Source organism: Phalangium opilio, unplaced genomic scaffold (assembly GCF_054372755.1).
Source record: "Phalangium opilio isolate 3A_F unplaced genomic scaffold, DU_Popi_V2 ptg000048l_1, whole genome shotgun sequence".
Lineage (NCBI taxonomy): Eukaryota > Metazoa > Arthropoda > Arachnida > Opiliones > Phalangiidae > Phalangium > Phalangium opilio.
The window spans coordinates 1,516,040-1,539,662 of NW_028324170.1; the positions used below are offsets into that span (position 1 = coordinate 1,516,040).

The following is a 23,623-nucleotide window of genomic DNA, read 5'->3' on the forward strand; positions in this document are numbered from 1 at the left end:
ACATAACGTCCCTTCAAACTTATGGTGTTCTGTGTTCAGTTTCCATCTAAGGGTAAAGCGATTTGGGTTGTTTGTGGTAGGTAGGCGTTGATTTCTCGCACGGTACAACTTCTTGAAGGTATTGAAACGGGCAATCCATTGGTATTTTATTATTATTAGTGTAATGATTTTCTTTGGATCTTTGTTATTTCTCTCGGTTGTCTGTCAGTGCTAGGAATATTTCCATCAATCTCGGATAGGTAACTAACTACTCGCGAATCTCCAATGGCGCGCTCATTGTACGCCTAGACACGTTACCAATGGATAGATATTGGAGATTTCTTCCTACAAAAAAGCTGTCAAAATATATTCGATTGTAGGCATAATTTATTATTAAACATTTTTATTCAAATCATCTCGTAAACGATATAGCGTAAAGTTTAATTAAATATCGCCTCCAGGCTTCCAAAAGAAATCAAATTCACTTTGAATGGAATACAACATTTTAAACGCCTTCTACCACTACGTGACTTCAGTATACTTGTAGCTTGTTTTTTACTTTATAGCCAGCGGTAAAAGGAACCCGGCTTTACCCCTGGGGATATTTTTCATACTTTTTCAGCCGCCATTTTAAAGATGGCGGAGGAACTGTTGAGCCCATGAACCCATAGTCTTTCCCATTTTTTATAAAACAGTCCCAGCTACAAGAGATGAACTATTTTCGCTTGATCCCAACATTTTCGGTCGGCAATACAAGACGACCTAAAGTTCTAAATTCCTTTTTTTAGTCTAGATGGGCCTCGTTAGAATATTTTGAATGATTACGGCCACCAAGAGTCATAGGTAAAAGCGAAAACGACGTGATCCATCTTAACATTTGCTTAGAAATCATGCCCGAATTCTTAAAACCCAACTTACTGTAGTAGGGGGAAGGTAGAGATTAAACTAGAGTCTTTTTTATTTATTTTTTCATTTTCAAGAAATCCATTTCAAAATGAGTCTCTAGTTAGTAATAAACCTAACGCCTATCTTTTTAGACAACGCTTTCCAGTGTCAATTAACTTTTAAGAAAGATGCCTTTAAACTTATGAATCAATTTCAAAATTGGAATCTAGAAAGAAAAATCGCCACATCGTACTTGAACCTGAAGCTTAGGAATGATTCCCGATTACATTGTTGAGTGATAATGACGGGGGAAATATTTATCGTCTGCTATGTCGAATAAATCCTTATCGACTTCCTATAACGAGTGACGTCAGAACGAAAGAGAAAGCTTTCCATCTCGAATTTCCTCTTTATCGTCGGAAACGATGTACAATTTTTTCCTTCCCATTTTCCCTTTCTTTACCAAGTTCTATAGTTGTTTTGACATCATTGCTATCTGTAAGTATATTCTGTAAGCTCTGGTAGCACTGCAAAAGGAATTAGAGTTTATATAAAGAGCCATAGGGTGATATTCCCTTAAAGTACGACTTGCATGAATTACGTACTGTAATTATTAATATAAGTTTATAAGATATGTTCTATAAGTATGACACTTAGTATACTTTGTAATGGTAGAGACTTACAGCTCGAGCTAGTTCTAGCAGAATGACAAGCGAGAATTGCATGTCCACACTAGGTGGTTAATTTTGCAGTTAATCTTCTTATTTAGTCTGTACTAAGCCCCAATTTGACATCGCCTCACCAGGCGTCACTTCACCTTGAATCTATGACCTACCACAATCACTTCATGACAAGCTCCAGTTTGTAACCAGTGACAAACTTATGATGGAAGAATATATATTATGAACTTATGTTATTAATTATTGCAGAAAAGATTATTTTGCAATTCATCAAAAAATATCCCTTGGCCGCAGATATCAGATATAAACAACAACAAGATTAGGGTAATTTCGTCGCGCTATTAACGAGGTGGTCCACTTTCCAGATGATACTCGTCCTTGAAATTACCTACTACAAGGTACACTCCATGTTTGTGACACGATATTTTAAAATCAAAAATATTTTATCAACTTAACTTCCTCGTTCGAGTCACTCGATCGTTTTGATGTTTTATTTTATTTATTTTTATTTTATTTTTTTCTTTCACAAATCCAAGTTATAGTAACGTTAACTGTTCGTAGTCTATTTCAAGATGACTGAACTACAATTTGGATAATGGAAAAAATTATTATTCGTAAGCTCTTGGACGGAATTCTGGGTAAGAAACGGACCAAGAGAAACATTGATGGCGGTTTCTCGAACGAGGAAATGTTTCGGACAAAATTTGAATGTGGTGCGTGCTAAGCCTTTGGGGCACGACTTGGCCAGCGTACGTATAGCTGCTGGTTATAATAGTATAAGTATATTTTGGCGAAAAACGTTTCTCGAAATGGATTGTGGGTGGTAACTTTAAATTCGTCACTTATTTTTATTTTTTTCTTACTGGGTTTTGTAACTCCGATTTTAAGGTCAATTCTTTTTAAGGACTATTATTCGAATGTAGTCCAGGGAGCGGTCATTGACCTCTTTATTCTCGGCTGGGTCGTGACCCAAAAAACCTACGGACATCTGACCATAACCCATGGGTCAAAAGTTGCGCATCTTCTTAAGTTACTAACGATTGGATCCATGAGTATTTTCTAATGGTCATTTGGAAAGAATCATCTTTGTCTCGTGGTAGACAATAGCGCGTAGATGTAAGACATATAATTGACCATTGGCGACATTGAGAGAAAGTGGATGGAGAGAAAGCTAGGTAGGGTACTGGACATTTTTTGTTGAAACAATAGGCCTATTATTATTCTTTCATTCAAGATTCTAGATATTGTTCATTGTGTACAGTAGATTTAAGAACGACATTTTGTAGGTTACCTAAATGCTAAATACGGTACTGGTATACCGCCAATTTATCATCCATAAATGACCTTAGAAAAGCGCCAAATTAAACCGACTCTCGTGACGTGTTTAGACGTAATTACAACTCGAAGTAAGTTCATTACCGTACGGGTAAATTAAAAATTAGAGAAAAACAATGTTATTTAGACAAGCAACGAGTTTGTCCCCTTTGCTCGTCTGAGCGGTTCTTCAATGCCAACTAATTTAATTTCAGTCCTCATTTTCGTAATATAAAAAAAAATAAAATAAAAATAGGCCAATTGAATTGAATATTTTTTTTTAAATAAATTTCTCTTAAAAATGTCTTTTATTTACGAAAAGAAATATATATTAACGCGGGTCAAAAGTTATTTAAGGATAGCCCCCAATCTAAATTCGTGACTTACACCATCATGGTGTCAAAGGTCAGAGCAACAGCTGGATTTCTTCCTGGTGGTGGCGCCACTACAAATTAAAAACTCATCCGTAATCTGTAACACAGTTTGCGATGCGAGTTCAATCTGCCTGTAAAAATTACACGAGTAATTTTCTTATCTTAAATTTTATATACATGCTTTTAATTACGCGTCAGAATTAGGCTTAAGTATGTATGTGTGAGAGTTTGAAACCAAGGCTTAGGTAAAATGTGTTATTATCAAGTATTATTAGCAACCAAGAATCAAGGGATCGAGTGATATGTGTCTCGATTCTGATGGCCGTCGCACTTTCACCATAACGGTACGCATGTGGACACGTTTTTCTAATTTTTTTCCTGGTCTCGATTTTGTTATTGGCTGGCCCAGTTCTCGCTTAAAAAGGTCGCTCCCCCTCCCCCTGGGTACTTTTTATACCCTTAAGAATAATTTAGAGAAGTAAAATTTTCCCACACTTCATTTTTGAAAAACACGCAAAGTTTCTAAAGAAAGATACACAGTTTTTAATGCGTAATCGATAACAAAGTTTCACTAATTATTTAACCCTTGGCTATATCTATATAGTTGTAGATCTTTACTGTTCTCCCATTCTATTTTAGGTTTAAGATAATTAGTGCAATGTTGTCAGACCAAGTATAGCTTTCACCTTCGTAATGCAAGGATTCTAGCCTACTTGGGGGACAATGGTGTAGACTACTTTCTATTCCAAGTAACCTGGGATCCTTTTGTAAATGGTATGGATCCTCCTAGTCTTAAAACTACGTATACTCAAGAACTAACTTTAGTTAAAGATAAACTATCATTTATTTCGCTTTTGCATCATTCTTTCGGCTGATAAACAGTCTGGCAAAGCTGCAGTGGGGAAAGGACTAGAAGGGTTTCGTGTCTTCGAGGGAATTGTATTGTTCGTATATAATTGCGTCGTCCAATGACGATTAAGGATGGAAATTGGTATTATTTTGCGCAAATTGCACCCAAATTTTTTGGTGTCTTTTGTTTTAGTATGTCACGGTCCCCATTTTCTATGACAATCGTTATAAACAATCGTTACTACCTCAAGGACAAAATCTACGCGTAGGCTTTAATTGACTTTTAAGCTGACCAGCGACTGGTCGGGGGGTACGATATTATCGTCTGGTATTTGACCTTTTGACCCGTGGCATTGCTTCCCATGGTGCCATCGAATGCATTCTCGTGTTGTAATCCTTCTTCTTCAAAACTCGTAAAACCAACAGCGATCATCGACGATGACGTGACCTTTGTACTAGAAATCAATTAATCGCGCTTCATTCGTCCTGGTATAAGTAATGTAACAACAATAAGTATAATAAATGAAACGCATTAAGCCTCCTTTCCGAGTAAATCGATTTCCGCCAAATCAACTTGCTAGTGGACCATTTTCAAAAATAGGGGGTTGAATTTAGTCTGTGTTTTGACCACCTTTTGGACGCAAAGACGTTAGAACTTTGATGGACTGGTAACGTCTTTGTTATAAACATAACCAATTAACGTTCCGTATTAACCCTATAATTAGCAGACGATACTAAGCCCCTCCTTTGAAAAGGGCCTTGTGCCAATCAAAACTAAATCAACACCTGGAGAATGAGCTGCAGAAAAAATAGGTATAAACACCATGGAGTTAATAATATCACATGACTTAAGAGTTTCAAACAAAAACCTTAATTTGTTTAAGAAATTTAACTACCATTACGACAATCACGCAATATTCGACTATAGCGTCTATCGTATACTTATTGTTGTTAGTTAACTTATGGTTTATTTCATTGTCAAGTCTTTTAAGAACTTCGCGTTCGCTGGGAATCCGGGACTTTAGATGAAGATATTAAAGATTATTTGAAAATCCTTAATCGAAATCAAAACTTTGGAAGCATTTATCATCTGGAGAGAGAGAGAGAGAGAGAGAGAGAGAGAGAGAAAAAAAAAATAGGCGTATGACTGCTTAAAAAGTAAGACTCCAAAAGATGGATCAGTCCTCTTCAAGAATGAATCGCTCGTTTCTCTGAAAAATTTTCAAGAACTTTTCTTGTTAAGTCTTAGCATAAGTTCGTACGATATGTTCCATATTAGTTTGTCACTGGTTACAAACTGGAGCTCGTCATGAAGTGAGTGAGGTAGGTCATAGATTCGAGCTAAAGCGACGCCTGGTGAGGCGCTGTCAAATTGGGGCTTAGTAATGCAGACTAAATAGGAAGATGGAAGTCCTGCAAAATTAACCACAGAGTGTAGGACTTCAATTATCGCTTGTCGTTCTCGCTCGAACTAGCTCTCAGCAGGGGCGTTCCAACATGAGCCAACATTTTATACTTTAGCGGGGGCAAAATGGCTGCCTAATGTTGAAGTCCAATAGAGTTGGCACGACCCTGGCTCTCAGTAAGTCTAGAGCTAGCATTTCGAAGTATAGGAAGAGTAATACTTATGGAAGAACATATCTTATAAACTTATGATCTTAGCTACTCGAAAATAAGGCAACCCCAAGTATTTAACTATAGAGAGTAGAGATGCGCGGAGCCTTAAGGGAGATCCCGGTATAACTGCGGGTCCAAGAGATGGATAGATGGTTCAACAACACTTGAGAAAAACACGACGTCGGTTGTCATTTGAAAATAAATTCAGTCCGCAAAATCGATAAGCGCTTCTTCTTCAAGAATTCGCGTTACTTTGGCTGGCTCGTAATTTGTGTCTTTTGAAAAGATGACGCTCTCATATCGAATCACGCTTGGTTTGCCGCTCTTTTAATTCCGGAGTTATGAATGCCGAGCGGCGCGAAAACACGTCAGGCGAGAAAGAAGCATTTTGCACGACTTTGGCGCGAGCGACTTTTTATTTCTATTTTTTCAGGGGAAAGAAATATCGTTCCAATAATAAGCAACGATTTCTTTCGATAACCGTCTTCATCGAGATGTTTTTCTCGACCCGCGCGATACCACCAAAAATCTTCTTCCTATTCAATCCCGATATATAGAATCGTCGAAATTCCATCCCACCTCGAAATTTAAAAAAATATTATACAAAAGATTTCTCTCAATAACTTTAACAAAAGATATTCTATACAATCCTGGATCAGATCGCGAACTCGCTCGCTAACCGAAGTCTGTAATGTGCTAGTAAGAAGTAAGGTAGATTTCTGATGACTTACACTGAGCGCACCCTTGAATTAACAATATCATAGTTTTAAGGTGGAATTCATAAACGTCGGACGAAACGCAATGTAGTACAGGCGAAGGCAGGGCGTCGTGCGCAGTTTGCCCTGCCTACGCCTGTACTACATTGCGTTGCGTCCGACGTTTATGAATTCCACCATTTATAATTTATTTATTTATAATTATAAGTCTAATCAAAGTTTGTCTTGGGTATAATTGTTGGTGCATTTAGAAAGGGGCATTCTTAATGCAGGGGATATGAAAACTGTGTGTTATAGGCTGCGCTTTGTCAATGTGCAAAAGATAAATATGAAATAACTGCACGGTATGCACTAGCAAGGAGATCGTTAGCGTTCTAATGTATCAAGGTTGTTGTTTTAAATGCAACTTCAGAAGCTAGACAACGTATAAGATTAGGAACTGTATTTGTTTTTCTGTTTATTTCAAGGTCAAATTGCTAATTAAGACCAATTGCTATCAGTTCATTACTTGTTTTCAATTAAAATTATGAATTTAATTACCCTTTTCCTAAACTCCATTATGAAAATTAGGCTTAACGATACATTTTTTAATACAACCATGTATTACTTCTTATGAGGGACTTCAGTTCATCTTTTCTATATATATTTTGCCCTTTGACGGATGGAGTAATTTTTGTTTTGGTTGGGCAGGTGTGTCTGTCCGTCAGGATTTTTGACAAGATTCGATGTTCGGCGGCACCAATTACGCCAAATGATATACATTTAGTTAAAAAAGGCCCGCGCAAACTATTCTCGCAAGAACCTCTTTCATTTTTTGGCCCCCGAACCTAAACCTACTCCGAGCCAACTCCGAACCGAACTTGGTAAATAAAGTTAAAGTTACCCTATAAGACATTTTTTTAATGAATAATTATTATTATTTAAAGTTTATTGACCCCTATATATATGGGGGGTTAATCAAAAAAATAAATAGTCTTTAATTCAGTTTGAAATCAAAGTACCGTACCGTAAATTCTTTGATAATAAATTTTCCGTTTCGACGATCATAGTATAATTCCAAGAAACAAAAGTCTACTAAGGCCTAGTCCTGTTTATAAAATATAGTCCGTTAAAAGGTTAATTTAGTACTCCGTGAAAATCCTGGTTTGGTGGTATGTACCATAAGGTTAAGGACCCGTGCAGCTAGGCTTCATTCTTCATCTTTGGGTCGCCATGAGAAATAAAAGGTTAAATAATTACCTTAAGCTTTCTTAAACCAATATTAAACTTAAATTTCTTATTTATATTCATTCTAGATAATTTTTCTTTCAAATTCTGTTAGCGTTTCAACCCCGGTGTATATATATCCTTCCACCCTCGCGCTAGCCCTATCAAATACTTATAAATCAAAGCCGAATCGATTAAAGGAGCGGAAGCTGCTTTACAAACTTCCTAAATCGTGCAATTATGCAAATTAGCTCTCGAGTTCATCTTCAGAATTTTTTATTTTTTTAAAAAAAAAAATTGGAAATAAAAAATAAAATATCGTTTCGAGTTTGAGGAGCCCCAACTATTTTTTTTTTTACTTTTTTAAAACCGCGGGGTTAAACGTTCCGCGTTTAAATCCAAATCAAAGTGCAGGAGGTTCAGAGGTCAAAGGTCTCTCCTTCAATTTGACCCCTTTTTTTCTTTTCCTAAATTAGATTTTTTTTAAAAAAAAAATTTGCAGCATGCTCAGCGTGTCGAGATGAAAATTCACGAAGTTGAATTAGTTTTGAACGATCCACTATTTATTTTTTTTCTATTTTACCAATTCCTTCTTTTCTTTCTTGAGATTTGACCTCTAAAAAGTTTAAGAAAATCATATTTGGCCCGTTTTTAATATACTGGTAATTGACTAAGGGTCTACTTCCATATCCGCTTGCTATGTAAATTATTTTAAGTAATATAAGAACTATAAGTATGATGAAATGCATTCAACTTAAAAAAAATGAAGGTGTTGTTAATTCGCTAGTAAAACTTTATTTCTCTTCAGACCAACTTGTTAATAAAATTCCACAAGTTTGTCACTGGTTACTGAGAGCTTGTCTTGAAGTGACGTAGGTGAAATGTCATAGATTCTCTAAAGCGACGCCTGGTGAGGCACTGTCAAAGGCTTAATAACGCAGACTAAATAGAAAGATTGACTGCAAATTAACCGAGTGTAGTCAATTCTTTTGTTGTTCTCTAACTAGCTTTCAGTAAAGCCGCGTTTACACGAGACACTTTGAAACCATTTTAAACCGTTTTGGAATGCACAAAAAAGAATATTAAGTTGATAAAGTAAGAGGTCTTTCACGAGAAAATGCAAATGTTATTTTTTAAAAAGTGTTAGGCCTTTCCAAAACGGTTGAAAACGGTTCGAAAGTGTCTCGTGTAAACGCGGCTTTTGTCTCTAGCAAAACCCAAATATCATGAGGAACAAAGCTTAATTATTTTCTGAAGAAATTTACCATTACGATAATCGTGCAATATTTGGGAAGTGCATATCATACATACTTATTGTTAATACGTTACTTATAGTTTAAGGTCAATTTTGTTAAGGAAGAGACTATGGTTTCGTTCTTTATGTTTCAGATATAGTAAATACTTTTATATACATATATATATAGTGTAGGTATATTTTTTTGATTGGTGTTTTCCATTGTACTTGCTCGTATGTCTGGAACATTTTAGCGTTTAATTTTCTTAAAGACAAAGGATTTTTATGGGGGAGGAGGGGGCGGAAATGAGGCTCATCCTGCCCGAAAAGTGAACATTTTATACCAAAAATATTAATAATCATAATAATAAGCCAGTAGTACCACCCCCGCCACCGTCAAACAACAGAAGAAAGACCGGAAATAGCCAACCATACGCCGTACCTTCTTTCCCTTAAAATATATAACCAACATTACTAGATTTTCATTCACAAAATATCAACTTTAATCGAGGGGAGAATCACTCCCACCAACTAAGAAAGACCAAAAAAAAAAAATTATCCAAGGTCTTTACTACTTCATTCTGTTTCAAAAACACGCACCTGTCTTTAGAGCCCGGACAATTTAAGGGAAGGGGAGGTGGTGCAGTTTCGTCTGCTTGGGTTAAGATGGACCCTAAGATGATATAGATTGAACTTCAAAGTTACCAGCATGCACTAAAGTCCTTTGGTATATCTAACCTATCAATGTTCCTACCGTTTTAAGCCTTTTTAAAATGGACTTCGAGTGGTTTCCCCCTCGGAAAAGTATCTTGTACCTTATGTCTGACGATCGTTCGTTTCGTTTCTTGTCGAATTCGAGTAAGCGTAACGTTGCCGTGCTGCCATTAAAGGGTCAGTAAAGGGTCACTACTCAGTCCAAGCATGCCTTCCTCCGGAAACGCCAAATTAATTTATTACCATGCTAATTTAAAATGGTCTGGAATTAAAGTCACAAATCTTCGCAAGTTGAAAGGCATCTTTAAAAAAAATTATTAGCAATTAATAATATGTGAAAACGACTCTGAACCTTTCAAAGGCACCGAGTATTCTATATTTTAAGCGGTTAAGAAACCGGAGAACCTCAAAGATACAAACTAAATCAGTCGGAGACGTAAAAAATGTTTTTATAAATTAATTTTATTTCGTTATGAATGGAGCTCTTTTGAAAGTGTGAATTATTTCTCACGAAAGGTCGTGACCTCTTAATGGCCCAATTAATTACGTCTTAGCTGACGAATCCGCCATTAATTAATTATTTAATAAATTAAAGGAACACTTGTCACCAAACGAAATTCGAAAGTGAAACTTTAAAATTCCCTTTTATCAAATTTAAAAGCAATATTTTTTTCCGCTTTCTTTGGATCCGTTAAAAGCGGAAATAAGTTCGACATAAGAAAATTTGTTTATCATATCCATTCGGGAAACGATGATGGTTGACGAATTGGGGTTTTTGCGGTAACCCTACGCGCGCGCCAGTTGTTATCCGTCTTTAACCGGGATGACGTCAAACTAGACATTTCTTAACGAACCTGGAAGTTAGCTATCCTTTGCCTCCTCGGCTTAACATCGCTTGCTGCCTTTACAATGAAAGTTGGCTTAATGCCGTAAGAATTCAAATTATAACTCAACGTCAAATCCGAGGGGACATGCACTTACTCGGTTTAATCGGGACCATGGCCCGTCAAACGTTTGTAGATTTCAGGAAAACTGCAAATGGGGCCCCTCTAGAAGAAGGTACAGATCCCAGGGGCCACTTAATAGCCGAAATTGGGGGACAAGGCCCATCAAACGTTTGTCGGTTCCGAGAAAACTTGCATGGGCCCCCTCTAGAAGAAGGTTCAGATCCCAGGGGCCACTTACTTGACGAAATTGGGAACAAGGCCCGTCAAACGTTTGTAGATTTCGGGAAAACTGCAGATGGCCCACTCTAGAAGAAGGTACAGATCCCTGGATACTTGTACTTGTAATACATTGTTTTCCAAAAAGGTTGGTGGGACCTAAGTACAGTGCACGGGTTCTGCGAGCGATTTTGAGTTAAAAATACCTAAGGGCCACCCTACACAAGTTACGATTGAATGGCACTTAGATTTAAATAAGATACCGATAAGGGTCATTTGTAAATACTCCAATCATAACTGTAAACGGTGACCATTGGGTTTAATTTCAAATTACAATTTTAACTCACAATCCATTGCCCATAGACCCTGCACTGTTCTTCGATCCTACCACCCACCATTTTTGGAATTTAAACGCCCTACACTCTTCATACTGAGAAAGTACGTAACCCCTTCAAGAGAATCAGAGTGATTATCCCCTCGATCGAGTCTTATTAATTGAGACTTCACTACATGGAATAAAAAAGTGAGTGGTGTACTCGTAAATCTACGGGATCCCTATGGTGTTTAAGTTAGTTAGAGAGAATGATACCTTGCCCATCTATAAATCCATCCGTTGTCCAAGACTTTTATTAAGACATACCAACTCTTTTCATCTACAGACAGAAATCGTTAAATCACTCGGAAGGTCTATCCCCTAATTGAACGGATAGTGGGTAACACCTTGTTGTATGGCATACCATACCGTATATTGGTATCTAATCTTATAGGCATGATCGTTTGTTTGGTCGTTTCGACGGAGCATGGTTGGGGTTCAGGTTCCACTTGAAGTGCTACGCTATTCTTAGGTTTTGGTACATCCCATTTGCAAAAATTCACGTTTTTCCTTATAATTATTAATTTCAATTTGAAACATTCCACATATATATTTTTGCCACGCTTGCTCGAGTTGCTTCGACGCGGCAACAGGTCTATATAGTTCGACCGTCCGAATCGTCGATTGACTGACTCGTTTGAGATTGATGCGTGGCTTATGGGAAAGGCGGAGGAATTAATGGCTCTCAGTTCAGGTTGAAATGGCGTATTTGGTAGTAATTTGTCAGAAATGTTTCGAGGTTGTTGAACGACGGACGACGAAGCGCCCATCCATAAAACACCAACGAGATAAATCCCCAAATAGGTCCGTTTTGCTCAACGAACCGTACCATTCAAGCACCCCAATCAAAAAAACTATAACAATTTCGAAATTTTCTCTTCATTTTTATAATAATCATAATAATTTCCAAAAATAATGAAGTAAATTAAGCGCGTAATCCATCGAAGTTATCAGACGGACTTTGTACCTTTGTTTATACTTAATATATTAAATCAAACCCATCCCAAGGACAATGAACGCTGGAATAACGTCCTCACACTTGATCAGTTGGCATTTGGGGTTAAATTTGCCGCCATCTTTAAAAATGGCGCCTAAAGGACAATAAACATGTTTCGACGAACTGACAGGCAACACCGGGTACCTTTGCTGCAAGTTCAACGTAAACATCGCACCATAAGTTTATAAGATATGTTCCATAAGTATGACAGTTTCTATGCAACTTCATAATACTAGAGACTTACAACTCGAGCTAGTTCGAGAACGACCAGCGAGAATTGAAGTCCTACACTCGGTTAATTAATTTTGCAGTCCATCTAGTCTGCATTACTAAGCCTTTGACAGAGCCTCACCAGGCGTCATTTCACCTACGTCACTTCATAACAATTAAGCTCCAGTTTGTAACCAGTGACAAACTTATGATGGAACATATCAAATGAACTCTTGGTAGAACGAATATTGAAATTTTCGTCGTAATAGAATTAACAACGGTTTGTCATGGATAAATGGAACGCGTGTTGGAAAACGTTTTATAAATTTTACGTTAGTAATTAATTGGAACGATTAAAGTTAATAAATAATCGAAGGTGGCTCGTGGCGTTAAAATAAAAAAAGAGTTAATATGTTTAGAGGGGAAAACCCGGACGTCATGTGTTGACGAAATACCGTTTAATCTTAACGGCATTAAAGTTTCTTTGCCAAAATAATTATATAGGAACGCGCGGCGCGAGTGCATGCGGGTAAATGAAATTCGCGGGAGGTAATACGATTTCATTTCTGGTTTGCTCGCTTAACTAATCGCTTAGTTCCGACTTGGGCGGCACAAACAATGTTTTAAGCCGTTAACGTCTTGTAATCGTAAATATCGTGACGAATCGAATTTCACTTAATTCAATTAGAATCGCAGTTAACCGCCGCGTGCCACAAAAACGTCATTGCGTTATCCTAATTTTGAAACCGCCAGAAAGCTATGTGCTGTTTCAAGGGAATTAAGATAGGTTGACATTATTTGGGGATGGGGGGAGGAGAGGCGGAAATTGTCCTATATTCGGTGGTAAAGGTCATCATCTATATATAATTAATTATGCAATGTGTTTACCAACAATACTTTGATAGCAAACATATTATGTTCAGAGTTGTGGTTTTTAATTTTTCAAGTTCTTGATCCTGTTTTAATTTTTAGTTTATTTACAATTCATAGCCCTAAATCTTTTAGTTTAATTGCAATTCTTAGCCCTAAATCTTTTAGTTTAATTACTATTTTTAGCCTTACATTTTTTAGTTTAATTGCAATCCTTAGCCCTAAATCTTTTAGTTGAATTACTATTTTTAGCCTTAATTTTTTTAGTTTAATTGCAATCCTTAGCCTTTATTTTTGTAAGTTAATTACAATTTAGCCTTATTTTTGTTAGTTAAATAACAATTATTAGCCTTAATTTTGATCATTTTAATTTTTTTAACCTAGTAATTTATTTTATTTTTATTATTTATCATTATAATTTTTTTTAACTAAAATTAGTTTTTGATTATAAGTATTTTAGCAAGGTTTTTTCAGTAGCGTATTGCTACAAATAATAATAATGACCCCTGACTATTTTTTGTCACGAGTTGAATGTATGACCTTGCGCTGACCCTTAAGATAATAAATGCAAAATTGTCTATGAATATTCAGCGATATTGGCATGTAATGTATATAACCAAATGTGATTTATCGTTTTAAATATTTTTTTCATAAATTTATTTCTTGGGAGTTCGAACATTTACCCTTTATATTATCAAATCCATCAGACTTAATCACATTTATCACGCGTAATATCCGACCTCTCGGAACTATAAGTTGTCGAAATAAAAAGTAGGCCTAGAATTAATATTCTACTAGGGTCAGAGGTCAAAAATAGAAAATGTAATGTATCGAAGTATTTCCAAGAGATTTGTATATTCAATTATTTAAATATTTTGTCTAAAAATATTAAGAGGGCCGAGATTCTTTTGATATATTCTTTTTCTAGGAACTTTAAATCATTTATTTAAAATTATAGGAACCATTTCCAGTAGGTGGAGGTGGTTTTTTTTTAAAGAGCAAATGAGTTAGTGGTCGCGGAGTAATACCAAAAGTGTACTCGATCCGATTTGACTAAAAAAAAAAGGAAAAACCGGGGAAAGAAATTTGTTAAAAAAATGAAGTTGCTTAGGTGTTTTAGGAATGAAATTTTTTCCAGGGAAAAATCATTTGACATTTGGTCCCCAATCTATCATAGTGGCCCGTCCAAGTAATTTCGTTAAAACAAACCTCGCGCGCAAACGAACTTGGACAAGTATACGAGAACGTCAAAAATTGAATAAGCACCGCAACCGCGTGTCGGGTCAAAGTTCAAGGTCGCGCGCTCATTGGGTGTTCGAAAGCTCGCGCAATTTGCCCGTTTTCCAATTGCTGATTGAATTTGATCATCGTGATGGTGAGTTTTTATTTAATAACTACTTGGTTACTCAAGCTGTACTCGACCTCTACTTATTGTAGATGACGTAACGTGTACAAGATTGATGTTAATATTTAAGGTAGATAATTAAATGTTCAGGCGCTAATTGTTGTACAAAATACGCGAGGTTTATACGACTAGATTAAGAACTTTCGTCGTAATGCAGTTAGGGTAATGTTTGAACGCTTAATTTCTCTGTTGAAACCGGATTTTAATTGAAAAATCATTTAAGCCTTTGTTTAATTAACAAGTATTTAACATTCCAAAGTCTACGCTGGCAAGTTTCCCGCTGCTTTTGTGAAAGGACTTAAGTTTTAAATCTAAGGAGTGTTATTGCCTGTGAATTATGATAGCCGTAAATTAACTAGGTCCTTAATTTAAAGTTGTATCTAGAAAAACAATTCTTCTTCGGTCGTTTAGGGCGATCTAACTGGAAAATCTAGAGAGCGTTCGTTGCTCGAGACATGGATCTTGTAGACCATACAGGGGATAGGAAAACTGACCGTTAAGCTTCGTCCATGGTACGCGAAAGCAAGAGTGGATAGTGTTCTATAACAGTACATTAAGATCACTCTAAATTAAATGGACGTAAATATTAATACTTATTATTTCTGGTTAAGGTCGATCAGAAGTAATTAAATTCCTAGTGATGACTGTAAAAAAAGGCGCCAAAGTGACATGTAAACAATGTGGTCCCATGGTCTTAGCACCACCAAAACTTGTGTTAAAAACAATTCGGCGTTCTGATTAGGCTAGATTTTACACTGAAAGCAGTGTGCATGAGGGTCTTGGGGAGATAGAGCAATAATTGAAATTAACCTACGATAAAGTAGTGGAACCTCAAACTTATCGTACTGTCGTCTGCATGGCAACCATACTCTAAGCTCAATTTACTGCTAACGAAAAATGCTTCGTAACTGGTCCCCTTTTCGAATGAAAGTCCATGGATGCTAGATCGGTTTTTTGGTGTGTTTGAAGGGAGAGAATATGAAATATGTATCTCTTTTCAATTATGAGTTTCGTTCTATTGAAAACACTTACTTCCTCGGGTGCCGGTGCCAGCACCATCGTGCGTGTCTTAGTGGGTGGTTATACTATATTCGAGTTAACTTGAAGTGAAAGATTACTTGACTTTGAGACGCTTTGGCGGAAGACGATATTTCATAGCAATCATATTCAACCCACGCCAGAGGGACACCAACCAACTCCCCCCCCTCGTCCGCACTCCGCGTCATGAACTTATTTATGGATGAATGGCAGGCCAGTTCTTGGTGCAGTTTGCCCTTTTGTTTGACATTGCGGGAGTAAACCTCAAATTGATTTTCTCCATTTTTTTCAACCTCCTTCCGTTCCATTCAGTAATAATGTCCCTTCTTGATTCCATCAAGTGATCCTCTTGGGTCAGTTATCGTTGGCCGTAATTCATAAGAATATTGAGCTTGGTCAGTACCTAATCCCCGATGGGTGTGCCACGAACCGTAAGCTGCACATGATGGACTTAATCATTTGGTCTTACTGTCCGATTGGAGTTGGAATTGAGAGAGATAATATTAAGGGATTATTCCTGGCTATAGAATTTCTTAATTTTGGTTCGAAAGAGGGCGTAAAATTATGACGCAAAATCTGCGTATAAATTAACATGGAAGATATGTGGTAGCGCAGTTATTCCAATTAACTTTATGTATGCCTGGCTTCGTAGAATGAAAAGAATATCCTGGAATATTCCTTTAACTATTTAGAAGTGCTCAAGTATTTGTTTTACAATCATTCACGGCATGCCATGGGTGGAAATGATACGATTCTGCGTGGGTCTTCAGGATATGTAATAACAACTATAATCCGTTTGTTTTAAAACAAAGTGTTATCAATATCAGGCGTTGATGAGCCATTCTAAGCAGCTAAAACCGGGGTTAATTTCTTTTTAATTGATAAGCGCTTCCACTCATTGACTCACATAACAAAATTAAGTAATTAAACTTTTAGTTTCATTTCTATGACAACTTATATTAATATATTTAAGTACTTGATACATTGATTAAAAATTTAAAATAATTTTGTTTTTTAAATCGTGTCCGCGCTAGCCGTTTTTTGATATAATGCCTTAAGGGCCATCCTTGATAAGTTATAGCTGACGTGGATGGTGCTGCTGCGGAGCGCTGATGATGTAACCTTGAAAATCATGTATTTACTTTCAAATTAAGCCCTGGCTATAGAATCGACTTAGACACGACATAAACTCACTACACGTAGTTATTTAAGATAAAAGGGGAATTATTCTAACCGAGAAAAATAATAGCTTAAGCTTGTATATGACATACTTAACAAAAAAGAAAAAAAAAACTACGGCCGATATACGTCTATACTTGTAGCCAACAAATACGTCATCGTGATTATCCGTATTTAGGCGTACGACTCGCGTATCCCCGCTCTTGAATTTCGAATTGGAATTGGAATTGGCTAGCGGGCTATTTTAAATATTTTTTTTTGTTATTTCAAAAGCGGAAAGATTTGCGAAGATTTTCTTATCCAAGAAAAAAATTACCTTTTTCGTAATATTCTGGAATAATTTAATTTAATGTCCGACACTAATTTTAATTACAAGCCATTTTAACGCGCAACCAGTAACAAATGGGACTGTAAAAAAAAACCCACTGTGACGTAGTAAATCTACCTATGTCTTTTTATCATCGTTTTATCGCGTTAGACCTGCAAATTAGTAATTATAAAGAAGACCGCGCGGCTAAGATGCAATTAACGTCTTAGATGACCTTAATATACTAAAACTCTAACTGGTGAATATAACATGGAATACGTTTAATTTTCCACAATATTTGGGTCCTATAATTACACTTTTTCCTATAACACCCTGTGTAGTGTTTAAGATTCATGCTGCTATGGGGTACTACGAGGATTCAAAGACGCTCTTTACTCTTGAGGCCTGTGGTATAAAGACCACTGTTCTTGCGTATAATAGAACAATAACTAAAGGGGGTTTGTGGTATCTTTTTGACACTACATTGTGAAAAACTATAAAGTTGTAGACCTAATATTGAGACGTAAAACACTTTCAACTTGGCCGATTTTTGGCGGAAACAAATAAAGTCTAAAAGTTTTTGGGGTTTTTTTGTTTTGTTTAAACGTAATGTTTAACATTGTCTCTGGTCGGGCCGGGCAGACGTCTCAATCTCCAGTAAGTTCGTGGTTGGACGCTGTTCCGCTCTTTAAACTTGACCTTATACCACCATACTTGTGCAAAAAAAAATCTATTTTTTTTTCACTTTGCAACTTTATATAACAATTTAAAGGAAGAATGAAATGATTATACAAGGACTGTTCAGACGATCCAACATTTTTACTCATTCAGATGAGTCAACTTGAGTTGGGTAAACTTGTTGCGACGCGTGAACAGAAATTGGACTTGTTCAATCGCCAAATTAAAATTTATCACTGACCAATTTTTCCTGACTCAAATTTTTCACCCATCTACTTGAGTCAAAAGTTGTATCGTCTGAAAAGACCTTCAGTTTGATCGCGTTACAAACATTGATAAGCCTCTTCGATGCATAAAAGGAATAGGGAACCCTCAGTATCGCTATTGGGACATTCAAAGGGGCTTGATGCTTTGCCATCCCTGCGCACTCTCATCGTAAAAAAAGACTACAGCGCAGGCGCCGAGAAACGAGATGGAAGGCAATGTTTTACCCCCCTTTCTTTCCCTCTTAGAGCTTATGGTCTGCTCATTTCAGTCTCCCTTTTTAAAGGTGTTTTAGAGCAACTTGATAAAGACCATACGCGTTTTAGTATGGCGTATTCATACGCCTTAGCTTCCTTCTATATTGTCAAGTCACTTTGAACGTTATCGACCTTGGAACTACAGTTTAACCAAAAAAAAAAATATCCTTTCCTTAATTTTTACGTCGCTAAAAAACCAACAAAAATTGGTCGAAAATTTCTTCATCCTTTTGGGTTTTTCGCAACTTTTTAAATTTAATTTTACGAAATCCCTTAATTTTAAATAAATTCATCATTGTTTAAAATTCTCTTTTGACGTAAGTCTCAACACTGTGGACTATTATTTTATGTCGCGCGAAAGACGCGGTCGAGTTTAATTATTTCTCTAATTAAGCATTCAATCATGTTAACGTTTAAATTGATCCATTATCTTGTTAGTCTTTCAAAAAAAAAACATAAGTTTAAATACACGACGGACAAACGCACGCCCTTAACTTAACCTTGCGCTATTACGAAAATAACTATTATAATTATATTTAATATAACACATTTTCCTTTAAATTGTTTTAATTAAAGAAATAACACAATAATTCTATTTAATTTGCAAAATGATCTTAATCTCGTTATGGTTATGGTTATAGTTATGGTTATGTTTAATCCTGCTGTAGTTTATTGACCCTTTAGTTTAGTTTAGTAGTTAGCACGCTTTGTTGAACGATGAATTATTTTTGAGCATATATGAAAGTGTAGTGTCTTAATGCATGCTCTGAATCCCTTTACTAAAGGTGTGATTCTGTGAAGGAGCCTTGAAAAATATATTTAAAAATCCTTCACGTGACGTTTTCTTACGAATTAATTTAGAATATTGTTTTTCTTGTGTCTAAATTTATTTATTTGTTAAGCTCCTCTGTTCTTATTGGGTTTAGGAGGAGGCTTAACGTTGATTGGTGGAGGGTTTTAAATGAACGGTTTAATCAATCTGATGTGGGGGAGACGCGAAAGAGACAACCTACAAAAAGAGAAATTGGTAAAAAAAGGTTTCCCCATAAGAGATCTCGACTCTAGGGTGGCTTGAATTTTACGGTAGGGGGGTACTATGATGGCTGTCCAAGATATGCCGTTTTAAAACTACTCGCAAAAAGTTATTGACTATGGAGGTATTAGGACGTGTGCCGTGGATCGTCTTATAGAACACACGTTACGGGACCCCCTAATACTAACGATAATTGTTATTGCTATTGCAATTGCGGTTGGTTGTTCGGTAGTGAGAGTGAATTGTGACTGGCTTGGACATCGGCAATTTTAACGGATAATTTCGCTTGCTTTTACTGGATTTTTTTTTCTCAAGTGTTTTAAATATTTTTCATCATGTTCACAACGGGAATACAAAATTATTACGGCAATAACATTAATCTTGGACAACCTCCACCTAACGTTTATGGAAACATTAATAATCACAGGTTTGTGGAATTTAAATTAAGTTAATTGAAATTTCTCGCGGTTTTGATTTTGCAAAAATGATTGAATTTAGGGCCTGGATTAAGGGCTCAGGGACCATTTTAGAAAATGGTATTAGATATGCATTACTCCAAGGTTGTTTCAACTAGGTTAACTCGATCCTGATTGCATTTGAGATTTCAGGGTTTGCCCTGCAGTTAGGATTCCAGATATTTTAGAGGACCTATTGGGTTTTATTTTAAGGGACCAATGATTTGCATTAGCCCAGGTTGCAGCTCAGCCCCAATTAGATTAACTTAGCTCTGATTGCATTTTAAATTAAAGTTCTCTCAGCATTCCAGGTATTTTAGGTACCTTATATTAAAGAATGGTTTGACCAATCAATGATTTGCATCAGCCCATGCAGGTCTGCCCTAAGTAACATAAATCTTGTGCTTAAAATAGATGTTTGTCCAGGGTTCCACGTGTAATAGGGGCCCAAATTGACCTAGGAATGGTTTGACCAATTAATTATTTTCATTAGCCCAGCTGGTCTGTTCGAAATATGTAAACTAATCCCTAATTGCGTTTTAAAAATTCAATACGCACCTAGCTGTTCTCAAACGGCATGTAAATTAAAATATTTTAGATATATGGAAAGAAAATTTTTCCAGGTAGGTAGGCGTTTGGCGTTTAAACACACTATTGAAATAATCAATTTTATGGCCAGTTGTGGGTGTAAGAGTTTGAATTAGTTCCGCAGTTGGCGAGATATTTGGAATATTCTAATATTTAGATGCGCGCATTTTTATATAGCCATAGTTGTCTGTCCGTTTATGAAAAGGATTAACCTTAAGACGTGTATTATATTATTTATTATAGCCCGTGGTATGGTATGGTATGGTATGGTATGGTATGGAGGGGGAACCTCTAGCTAGGACTTCTTGGCATGAAAAGATTTAACAGAAATTAATGATATTTCGTGGGGACCTAAGTTAATCCCTCGCCTCGATCTCTTTCTCTATTCAATTGGTATCGCGGGTGGCCCACCCCCTCTTTCTACCCTCTCCGAGTTTTTACTTGTATATATTTTTTAAAGGATTAAGAGTTTAAATATAAACCATGATTTATTAAGTTAAAATTTTTGCTCGGAAAGTTTACCGCGGATTTTCCACTTTTAGGAGAGCGGGGGTTTTTTGGTTTCTTTTAGCTTCGTCGTACTAACTTGTTTACCAATTTGAACTCGGATGTAATAGGTAATTCCAGTAACTAATATTACCTAAATTATAGTTGAATCACTGTCTAACGAGTCAGTATGGTTAGGAGAAGAAAAAAGATTTTTTTGTTAAACCCAATATTGCTAACGTGGAATCCCCAGCTTATCCATATTTCCCAAGATACAGAATTCAATATCAGGTTCATGGCACGTGTTATCTCTCCTATTAGAAAGGTTCAAAGGTCAGGGGGTAAAATAGAGTCCAGTGTTTGACCACCTTGTCTTCTTAAGACGGGACATAGATTGGTATGTGGATATCAAAGGCCTTAGGTATACTTCAAACAGGACTGGTAGCTTAGCTTTCTGTAAAGTCTTTGCGTCCATACCGTCCGAATGTTCGCCTTAGCCCTAACCTCTAAAGCAGACGACACTTAAACCCCCTTCCCTATTGAAAAAAGGGTCTAGTTGCACGTGAAAAAACTTTCTTGTGTTTCTTTATCACAAAGCTATACCCTGTATATCTTTCTGAAAATATTTTTAAAAACATAATCTGAAACTCACGAAAAATCACTTTTTACCCAATTTTCTTTTTCTGGTCCTCGGTCCAACTAGGCATATAAATATGTCCACCATTTGGTTTTTTGGCATATGTATCAAGTGCATCGACCCCCGAGAAATGAAAGAGTCAGACCATTCTCTAAGAGGTTTAACAATGACCCTAGCAAAAAAAAAAAAAAAAAAAGCCTAGAGAAAAGAAACGCCAAAAAACCAAAACCCATCCTTTAAACTTTAAGAATTTTATTTATTATTCGGAATTGGAATGAAAAAAACATGGACTTGATAGGGGCTATCACTTTTGGATAGAGTGGTCAAAAAAGACTTTTAGGGTTGGAGATCTTGTAGGTAAAGTATCAATTTTTATTTTAAATAATACCCGCATGAGTGAATTTGAATTCGCACCGTTTGACATGTCGCCAAGAACATTGTGAGACGAGTTAAACGGTTCTTCCGATTCCTGCACATCAAATATCTATCCAGGATGTTTATGATAAGTCTGCCATACATTTAAAAAAACTGTGCACTGTTCTTTGGATCATACTGAATTTAAAGTGACTTTAAGAACATGATGAGGTCTACATACAACATTCAGTTACACGGAGATATGGGCTCCCAAGCATTGATTAGCCCCTAAAACAATTAAGAAAATGGCATCGCATGTTGAGTAAGACACATGGGTCTTCAAAAGTCTTCAATCTAAGAACGATACTGAACCTTCATCTCGTAGCAGAAGTGTATGTACTATTAAATGTGCGTACGCTGCATGGTAAGTGAAGCTAATTACCACACATGTATGCACAATTTCCTTGTTTTGGAGCTTGTATGTCCGTATAAATAAATGTTGTAGACCCTCTCATTTTCTAGTGACACTCTCCACTCAGTTTGACCTTAAAGAACATACCCTTTATTTTATGGCAGACTTATCAGAAACACCCTGTATATTTCTCTTCTGTTTTTTTTTGTCTTCAACTAGCTTTTTCATTCAACTAAAATAGTACGGACATTTTTTAAGGGGTTGTTTAGTAAATACTCATGGTTTTTTTGCGTCGATTTGGAAGTGTTCAACGATGCGATCAGGATGGAAATCTGCCCTCACACATCGTCTAATGATTTTTTGAATCCCACATCGTTTCGCGTTTATTTTCCCCTCTCTGAAAATACCTTTAAATATTATTCCGAATATCGAAAACCATCATTCTAAAGGACATAACCAATCAGTTACTCTGGTCTCGGAGACACAGACCATCACTGTTCAAAACGTTTTTCATCAAATTGTGCAGTTTTTTTTTTTAGAGCTTACCCCTAAAAAGATGAGAGTTGGTAATTTACCAGTAACTTACGAAATACGGCTTTAAGTTACGAATTTATAGCTTACCATAAAATTAACATGGTATTTACACAGTATATTACCAGAGGGTAAATTTTACAGCGCAATTAAATTATAAACAAACGTGTGATATTGTTTTTAACAAAATCTAAATTGATAATTTACTGGTAATTACTATTGTAAATAAGTATTACTAACAAACATATAATTTGATTTTTCAAAACAAAAACTTAATTGATAATTAATTGATAATTAGTGCTATTAACTATAATTATAAACAAACAGGGATACAGTTTAATTTATTATAAATTTTCAATTTGTATTGGTAATTATTTTAATCCATTCCATACCAATAGAATTAATGGGGTGGTTTTTTTTTCATGGAAAATATCTATTTTAGTTTTGCAATTACGTCATCAGACCTCGTTTAATAATTAGGATAATTTACATTAAATTATTTTATCTTAGCTTGCGTATATGGGTAAACTCCCATCCCAGGGCAATATATTGGTTTTAATAACATTTCTAGGTATTTTCAGCAAGTACCTGGCAATAATAGTATCGTTGTTAAATTTAACAAATTTCGGTAAAAAAATTATATATATATAAAAACAACGTAATCTCTTTGAATCCTTTCCTTGGAATTCGGTAAATATTAAAACGTAGTGTACTTCGGTCGTAAAAATGAACATCGGATCGTTTTCTATAGTTGACATAAGCGCATGGGGGGAGATTCTCGCTTTTCGGGGTCGAAACCTTGACTTCTTTGCTTGGTT

At 36.1% G+C, this 23,623-nt stretch overlaps 1 protein-coding gene across 2 annotated transcripts in view; it reads left to right on the plus strand.

The window, feature by feature from the left end:
- The first annotated feature begins 19,472 nt into the window (after positions 1-19,472).
- LOC149673579 (ETS homologous factor-like) overlaps positions 19,473-23,623 on the plus strand; it is a 44,657-nt gene continuing 40,506 nt past the window's right edge. For both annotated transcript variants that reach the window (XM_089839186.1, XM_089839188.1), the window contains exon 1: positions 19,473-19,769. In XM_089839186.1, coding sequence (XP_089695312.1) covers positions 19,678-19,769 — 92 coding nt within the window. In that variant the 5' untranslated portion in view covers positions 19,473-19,677. The remainder of the gene's footprint in view (positions 19,770-23,623) is intronic.